General features: G+C 37.7%; 1 protein-coding gene across 1 annotated transcript in view; it reads left to right on the forward strand.

The window, feature by feature from the left end:
• Positions 1-2,987, forward strand: part of PPM1B (protein phosphatase, Mg2+/Mn2+ dependent 1B) — a 46,054-nt gene extending 43,067 nt beyond the window's left edge. Inside the window, exon 8 of the mRNA XM_008641710.2 lies at positions 1,140-2,987. Coding sequence (XP_008639932.1) covers positions 1,140-1,169 — 30 coding nt within the window. The 3' untranslated portion in view covers positions 1,170-2,987. The remainder of the gene's footprint in view (positions 1-1,139) is intronic.
• Positions 2,988-9,574: the final 6,587 nt, after the last annotated feature.

Genomic DNA, 9,574 nt, shown 5'->3' on the forward strand with positions numbered 1-9,574 from the left:
CATGCTTGTGTTTTGTTTGTGTATAGTTTCTATTACAGCTAAATTACAAAAGCTGTTACATTTTAGGTTGTCACTTATGAAATGTTCGATTTTTTTCTTTTTTTCAGTTTAGATTGTATCCACTGTTCATTATAAATACTGATTTTCTAGACAATGGTATTATTACTTCCCAGGCTGTAGCATAGCATATATCCAGAAATGAAAATGTACTTCAATATAGTACCTAGTGTCAAGTTATAGTAATTTGTGATCAAATGAAAATAAAGGATATGCTGTGGAATAATATCTGTATGCATATTGACTCTTTTAAGCAAGTAATAAACTTTCTTTGAAGCGTTACCATTTTGACATGACTTGGAACTTTTCATAGCTTCTGATGTGAACTCATGGTGATCATTAGTTTCTACAAAGCTTTGAGTGATTTGGGGTTTGGAGCATTCATCGTAATCCTGTATTTGGGCAACATTTCTCAGGTTCAAGCTAAACATCAGCCATATAAATGAATAAACTATTCTTTTAAAGTTTGCCTTTTGCCACATCTTTTCCATGTCTCTTGGGGTACAACACGTACACATACGTGGGTTTTTTTGGGTAGGTCGGTGATAATACTGGGACTTTGCAGTAGTGGTAGCTCATCTGCTAATAGGGGAAATCTGGAATTCTTGTGTCAGTTGTCAATTCATAGCATATAACACTTGCACGAAAATAGAATTGTTCAAAACGGGTACAAATTTCACTGCCTTAATGAAAATGAGCCTGCAGGAATTTCTTGTGGACCCCGAATACCTGAAAAGCTGAGTTCCGTAGTATTTTGTAGAGCTTTTATTTTTGTTTTGTAGTCCACAGATGTAGCATGTATTGGTAGTTGTGATTTAGTACAATTTTAGGTAAATCTTGGTTTTAAGTCATTCTGCTATAATAGCTTTACTGGATTCATGTTTTATAAAAGTCAATTCCATCGTGACATTGACAAACAGCAACTATTTGTGTGTGGAAGTGGGCAGGTATGGAAAACAAGGAAAATGTTTTCTGTCTTATGCTAGCATTCTTCTTAATTATGCCTCTGAATTCCAAAGTACAACAAAATGTTTTCATTTGTATTGGTGAGTAGTAATATTTCTCCTCTTCTTTTCCTGTAGGGTGCTGGAGAGCTAGAAGATCCGTGGTAGCCTTACAAATCTACTAAAATGCTTTTCATTCTGAAAGGGGGAAAAAAACTTTTAAATCTGATTTCTTCAATACAAGGGAAAATTTCTGGTGGATTTCCAACATTTTGTGAAATGGGCAGAAAGATATTAGAATTTTGCATCATTTGTTCATTTTTGTGTTTTCTGATATTGCCACTCTTAGCATTGCCTGTACTACAGTATTTTTACCAGCCTCAGGCATACTGATTACATCTGTCATGAACTTGGCCCTAAAAAAGAAGGAAGGAAGGAAGGAATATTCTCTCAGCAGATCGGTGTATGTACCTGAGGTGCACGAGATTGTAGGTGTACTCTGAAGATACACTGTGGCTAAATGAAACATGCAACACACAAGCATGAGAGAGAGTACAAGTAATTGTTTGAGACGTTTCTTATTTCACTTTACCGAGTTGGAAGGCTTTGCAGCTCTGTGGCTTGGAAGTAATTTCAATTGGGCAGTACGCTATCAGATGTGTATTTTATTTTCTTTTTTAATTTTCCAGTTTTACCTGTATTACCAGACCGTTAGGTTTCCCTGCGGTGTCCAAATTGTGATACGTTGCCTACTGCTTGCTTGAAGATAAGTGTATTTGGCAATAATATATGAAGATTCTAGGCATCTAAAACCAGTAAGAATTTTACGCATGTGTACAACACACCCTTCAACTCTTGCTAGAGAAGATCTTTTTAAAAAACCAAACTGGTGAATTTATAGTTAGTAGTGACTTGCTTTGACATCTCTCACAGCTGCAGGTTTTTTAAAAAATGCTGAAAATTTGCCTTTATTATAATGTAAATTGTGATTATTTTTTTGTTCTATATGTGGTTTTCTATAGGTTTTTGATTTTTTTCAGCTTAAGATACAGACAGAAGTCTTGTGTAATATGGGTATGATTTTTAATTGTTTGCATTATTTTCAAAGTTCAAATTATCACTTTGAGATTACTATAAATACACTTAAAATTATCTATTTTAAATTAAGAAAATATTAGAGATATTTTCATGGGTTCAATGACCTTTCATTTTATAAGCAATGGGCATGGTACAGAGTGGCTGTCATGTAAGGTACTTGAAGATTCTTAGTTTAATTCTATTTTTGCAATAACCTTGACTTTTTTTCTGACTTCTTTGAGTTGTGCATGTAATGAGTCCAGTAAATGCTGAAAATGGGGAAGAGTAAAGTATTTATCTAAAATAAAAGCTATTGGGGAGGGGAAACAATGAATGTATCCATCTGTACATGATTTACATGCTGTGGATGCCTTGTAAACATTTTCCTATTTGTTTAAACTGTGTTTCAGCGAGGATGTAATTGCCCTTGTGTGTAGTTTTAAGCTAATGACAGTCATCAACTGGTTTTGTGTGAAATTAAATTCATGGTATTTTTCTGTAACTTTATCCCCATGGTGAGTCTGTACAAACCACACGCTCTTTCATACTGATGCCGAAGGCCAGCTTTTCCAGTCATTTTGATTCACTGTGTATCTGATTTTTTTTTTTTTTTTTTGTCTAGAGAGGATTATTGCCACAGTATATTTTATTTATTCATTAGATTTTAGCCTTGTAAGTTAAAGTGTTTTAAATGATGATGTTAACAGGTATTTGTCCCTTTACTGGTTTTTTTGGGGTTGTTAAAAGACAGGGAATGAAGAATGCAAAATGGTTTATTGTTCAGACTGTCCGCTCTGGTCCAACCCTGTACTGATAGTACCTTCCCAGTATGATATTGTGATGTTTCATACAATACAGTGAACATAACCAACTTGTTATCTTCAATAAAGGATTGCTAAAACAGTGTGACATGCTCTCTATTTTCTTGAGAAGAACTTACTAAGATGCAAGTGTTCCATATAAAAAGATAACCCAGCAGGATCTATGAGGTCTCTTAGTTGATGGATTTCTGTTTGTTCTGTAGCAGATGTGCCCCTTCATCTCAGAAAGGCACAAGTCTCCAAGTGGGCTTCTCTGTGGGAGACAGGAAAGGGCAAACAAGATTTAGTGCTCCTAGGGCAAATCCATCCCAAGTGCAGCTGGAGTCCTAGTCCAGCTATGGGAGGGCATTCATTTATAGACTAAAAATTCAGATTAAACTTGACTTTTTGATCTACTAATTTCTTGGAGTTTCTTAAAGATCTGAGCTTAGCCTTATGAAATTTCACTGTTGCACAGAGTTTTGAATAGAAATTTCTCTGATGTTAATGCTTTCATGTTAGAACTTTTACAAATTTTTTAACTTTTACAGATCTTTTTCTCCAACTTACTATTGTACTTGTTTAGCTGAGTGGGAAAGGAGACCAGAATCCTCTGTGATGTTGATACTGCAGGAAAATAACCTGCCTGAATAGTTAGTGTTACTGTAGAATGGACATCTTCACAAACAACCTGAAGATTTTTGAGTTTAAAAATCTGTAACTTCTTTGAACTTTTTTGTTGGATTTGCTTGTACAGCATAACCCCTGCATGCCTTCCTCATGAGCTACAATTTTAATGCCTTGTTCCACTGTTGAGACTGCTGGTACTCCATAGGCTCCAGTCCTATGAACACTTTCTTGTGTAGATTTTTTACATTAAGTGGCTAGTCTCCCTCAAGTAAAAGGGTTTATGCTTCTTTGTATTGAAGTGAAGTACACACAGAGGTTTTTCAAAGAGAAGGATCACAGCTACATCAAAATGTAATTCAAGACAGCTTTTTTCCTCTAAATTAGCACTACTTGCCATTCATGCATCCACTTGGTTATGAATTCTAGTCATGGTTTTAGTTTAGTCAAAATACTGTGTAGATTTCAGCAGCCTGGGAAAAACTTTGCTTGTTGACTTTGTATTCTTAGTGTGAGAAATCTGAATGAATGACAAAATTTGTTCCTGTATTTGCCATAACTTGCCAACGTTTTAAAATTACATTGTCTTAATTATGTTGCCACTTGGTAACTAACGTAAAGATACTTATGTAGAACATTGAGAATGGGACGTATCTCTTCCACCTTGGGTCTTTCTGTTGTGTCAAATTCAGCTTGATTTCATTCTTATGACTTCTTCTGTAACAGAGGCAAAGTAGTCCATGTAAGTTCTCAAGTCTGGTGTCTGAGCAAAATAAAGATCTGTTTTAACTGCTCCTCATTAACATGTTAAATGGAATAGGGAGTAACGAAGTAGATGCAAATATAAGTCATGTCATTCTGACCTCAGAAGTCTCATCTTAGGGGTTAAGTGCTAGGATCGTCTCCTCTTAATAGGCTGGATCTTCATATGGTTATTGCATGCAAACCTTTGCAAGACTTGGCCAAAATACCCATATTTTTCATGGCCTTAAATGTGAATCTGATGCTGATGTTGCTATTTGAGTGGTTTAAAAAAAACCCCAAACCAAAACACAAAAGCAACAACAAAAAAACCCCAAAACCACAAAGCCAAACAAACTGTTAAGTTGTTGATTCTTTTAGCACATCTGAGGCTAGCTATTAGTGGCTAGGTAGTTTCTTGGTATCATGTGTAAAGTGGAGTTCAGTCAGCCACTTCATCTCTGAGCTTTTGTACACTGTCAGCCACAATCACTGGCTTAAATCTTAAAAAGCAAAATTAGCCCCAGAAAACCAGTCCTTTTTCTTTGGCACTTTGAGTGGAAATCAGAAGCAATAGGAACTCGAGATTAGTTACAGCATTGAACCAAGCTGTAGTAGGCAACTTTTACCTCTGAAAGATGAAGCAAAAAGCAATGCTGCCTATCATTAGGTACAGGTCTATACTGGGGCAAAAAAAAAAGGCCAGAATGCTAAGCAGTTTTTAATATCAGCTAACTTGCTGTTTGTTGGCTAAAAAGCAAATTTTGGATTTAAGGATTGTCTGAAGGCTTGTTGCTTTTGGCTCTTTATAGTTCTTTTTTAGCTCTAAACTGAAGTTGGAAGTAGCTGCTCTGGTGCAGGTAAGCAACTGCATGAGATGCTCCCAGAATGAAGGCAATTTGACAAAACTACAAGAAAGTACCCAAAGTCCATGAATTTATGCAGTCTAATCCAGGTAAGTATGCAATTTATGCAGCTGAGGCTCCGTAAATGTCTTTGTAACCTGTTTTCTCTGTGTGCCAATCTGAGCTGGTCCTGCTTGTGTTCATTCAGGCTGTTGCTGTACAGACCTGACTTAGCTCTGCTTGGTTTGTACTGTCTCGTGCTTGTACTGGCTGCTTCCCTGTTGATCAAAACATGAGCAACTTTTGCATTTTAGCATGACTGTGCCTCCTGTTTGTGTTCAGCTCCCTGTTTGTGCTTATCTCTCGTTTCTATCATTCACACTGTCACTTGACCAGTGCTGCTGTGCTTAGCTCTTTATGCATCTGAAAGGTCACATTTGCCCAAAGACTTTACATTTCCTTCAGAAATCTTAGACCTCTCATTTTCTGTGATGCCTGGATAAAGACTGACTGAGATTATTGAGATCCTTCTCCTGCTTCTATCCTTGGCTGTCCTTATTTGTCTATGTGCAGCTTGACTGGGATTTTTCAGAGAAAAAGTCCTTGCTGTGCTGATATTGTGATTAGTGACTGAATTAACATCAACTAATGATTGCATCAGCACCTGCTTTTAAACCTAACAGAGACTGATAAGGGTTTAGGTCGTGGGGTGGGCTGATAGGAGAAAAAAATGGATGTTCTCCATCAGTTGGGTAATCCTTCTCTGAAAGCAGTTGTCCTTCCCAGTAAAGGATGAAAAACACTATAGTAGGAATGAATACACTTTCTAAAGACTTGTGGCAACTAATTCAAACAGTCTTGTTGGAAATAATTTTTCCTGTTACGTCAAGTCTACTTTAGAAATAACTTTGACCCTGGTCTGCTTTCTCAGACTTTTGGAATCTAAGGTGAGTTGTAGGGAAGTTGAGTCTATGGTGCAATAGTGTTTAGTGTTGTAAGGACCCTGTCCTTGACCTTTAAAAAGCTGGAATCAAATTTATGAGATCCCTGATGGCAATGTTGGAAGTTCATCTGATCTTTAAACACAGAAATACTGATTTTTCTGGCCTTTTTCAGGTGGCTTTTGGAATACGTTGGGTAGAGATGGGATATTTTCGAGCAAATACTGTTCAGAGAACTTATATGCAAGGTTCTGTCAGAAAATGACCAAATGTGTTCTGCCTTTATCATTTTAAAAGAGCTGCAAAGCTTAAGTGAGAGAAACTGGACAGAAATTCATAGAAGGAAAATTCTGTCTTGTGAGATAAAACACTACTCTTGGAAGTTAGTGTCCAGGACTTAAAAAGAGAACCCAGAAATGTTTGTGTGTGTTATATTCCTTTCAAGACTGTTACATTTTCTCAAAAAACCCCAGAATTGTCTTTTTTAAAAATGTGTGAAAAGAGAAGCTCTGGTGAAAATGCACCATTCTCTACTGATGTATTTTAGCTACTTCTTTGGGGGGTGAGCATGTAGATTAGTAAATATCCTACATTTAGAAGTTAGTTGGAAAATTTGAAGTAACTGCGCTTTAACTTTGAAGTAAAATGCGGATTTAAATTGCATTAATGAAGAGATATTTCCCATTATTTTTGTAAGGAAGCTTCTTGACACCATTCCCGTTAAATGAATTCTGTGAATATTGTTTTTTTTTTCTTTAGCAGGTTACTCAGATGCAAAATGATGGATGTCTGCTTAATCTTAAATTTACAGTATTTAATTTGTTGTTATTAGGGGAAACTGGATAATGTGAGGGGTTTTTTTAAAATCCTTTATCCAATAGTTATCTTCATAAACGCATCTGAGTTTAATGATACAATAAGGATTTTGGCCTGGGTATGTAAAGCAGATGTGTTTTCCTAGTGTGTTTTAAATAAATATTTCACCTTTGGGAGCAGAGAATGTATGAAATGAAACCAAAATACTTTTTCCAGCTCCAATAAATCTGCATTTACTTTGGAAGGAGATAGTTTTTGTAAATAACTCTGCTAACACAAGCAGTGTCAAGGTGTTTGGAAGTATGGTGCTTTACAAGGACTTCTCAGTCTCTGCTCTTAGTACTTTTTACGTTATGCTGGCTGTGAAATTTTAAAATGGTGAAATATATTTTACATTCATTTCTTCATTCCTACTTTTCCTTACTTAAAAAACATGTAGGAAGTTCCGTGCTGCTGCTTCAGAGATTATAGTTGTTGCATTTAACTTCACACTCAATTTATTAAAAAACCCCAGAGGTCCAAGCATATGAGTAATTGCAGCAACTTCTTTACATGCTGTTACCATATTTCAAGTGCTGTTTCTGTGAACTGAATTTAAAAAACCAACAGAAGCCAACAAACTTACATCTTTAAGATGTGACTTGTCATATGATCTTAGTAGCCCCTATGCTTTGAACTGCATTAGAGAAAAAGATTTACCAAATGGGTATTTGTGTTATCACTGACTTGAAGATGATGTACACCCATCTTCCAGCTCAGCCTTTAGTATTCAAATAGTTGAAACATCTGTCTTTGAAATGCGAACAGGACAGACACCCACTCAGAATAAAACCAGTTTGCACTGCCCCCCCTGTACGTGGTTCAACAGGCTCCCAGAGAGCATAGCAGAGCTAGCAGCATGCGAGCTCTGAGAGACTGCCTCATATATATATGTATGGCATGAAGAGCAGAAATGTGCTTTAATTATCCTTGGAGCAGGGAATGGGTATGTGGGATACTTAAGCGCTTCTCTACTTGAGTGGAGGGAATGGAGAGGGGCCTTTCAATGCACTATGTGAGTCCTTGCAGAATGTGGGGTTGTTTTTCTCTGGTTCACTAGTATAAACAAGCGAGGTGCCAGAACTATTTTATGCAGATACACAGTGTGAGATCTGGCACTGAAGAGCCCACACACTTCTGTGGATTCACAAAGTTCAAAATGGAAAGGCTAGTATTGGCTGCAGGTGATGCTTTCTTCACCTTTCTCCAAGCGGTGCTTTCATCCACATGGCTGGATCCTTGAATGCCAGACAGCTCCAAAACAAAACTTGTTTTAGGCAGTGTTGAGAGTAGTATTTAGAGTTTTAGCAGTTCTTCTAACTTACAGGATGTAAGGATTGTCTTCAGTTTCAGTTGTTGTACCTTCAGGTGAACATGAAATTAAGGTGAAGTTCTGCTACGTGTGTCCACATTGAATGGTGTTTGTGTATCTGGAAAATACTTCTTGTAGTTGTGGAATGTTTTCTTGATGCAGAGGTCTACTTTGTGCTGGTCAGAGAGCCCCTTCCCCTTGTATGTGCCAGCTGTTGCTGTACAGCATGCTAGGTTCTGAATTGAAGAATAGGATTTTTGTTGATTTGGGGCTTTTTTTACAAAATGTCTGCTTTCAGTTCTTTGGTTTTGCTTCCAGTGCTCCCACTGATTTTTACACACATTACTGCTGGACTGTACAGTCTGATGTGGAATCCATGAACTGCTGGTCAGAAGCAGCCATTGTAAAGCCTTGGGGTGCAATTCAGTACTAGAGAGTGAAGCTTTCTGTACAGACTGGAGATTTTTGATATGAACTGAGCTCTTCCAGCAGGAAACTATTTCACAGGAGCACACCTGCCACTAATTTGATACATGTGAAAAAGCAAATTATTTGCAGGAAGGCCTATTTTGATGCACTGAGAGACACAGGGAAAAGGAGTAAATGCATATGGAGTACCATATATATCTGTGATACTGTGTGTGTAATTCCTGCAGGTGGGGAAGCTGAGGCACTGTGAAACGCTGTACAACTTGTATAGTATGGCAATAGGTGTGCTCGTGCAGTGACAGCTGTTGCCTGATAGCCCTTTCCTATAAATCCTTCATCCTTCCACAAGAGGAAATGCTTTGTGCTCAACAGAACAAAGCTTGCTCCTTAGATTCCTATTCAGTGAATGTAAATTGTTGTCAGAGAGAAGCCTTGGCAAAGGCAGGTGTAGCTTGTGGGGTGCTGTCTTTTTTTTGAGCTTCTCCTTGGCTTCCTGTTGGGCTGCCTGGCTGCACTGTCTCTATTGCAGATCTCCCACTTCAGGGATGTTTCAGTAACACAAAGTCACTCTGGAGTTTATAGCCATCCAAACTTCAACAGTCTGCTACGATTTGATACTATGCTGAACCTCTCCAGCTTGTACAAGAGTAAGATCAGAGTCTGAGTCTCTTGCTGGGAAAGGTTTTGAGCAGCATGCTGGAAAAGAAAATCCCTTGGAAGTTGTCATCCTCTAGGAGAGAAATGGGATTGATGAATGCCATAAAGGGAAGAGTGTAAATTGAAAAGAGCACAGTTAAATGTGAGTGAGCTTCCTCCTGGAGAGGCAAGAAACCTGGAGTTTGTTTTTCTGTGGATTGTGTGTAGTGTTTGACCCTCTGGGGGGGAAGCATCCGGAAGGAGTCAGCACTGCGTGCTCTTGTTCTTGCAGCTATGATAGCAGCAGGAA

The sequence above is a fragment of the Corvus brachyrhynchos genome, unplaced genomic scaffold (genome assembly GCF_000691975.1).
Source record: "Corvus brachyrhynchos isolate BGI_N302 unplaced genomic scaffold, ASM69197v1 scaffold258, whole genome shotgun sequence".
Classification (NCBI taxonomy): Eukaryota; Metazoa; Chordata; class Aves; order Passeriformes; family Corvidae; genus Corvus; species Corvus brachyrhynchos.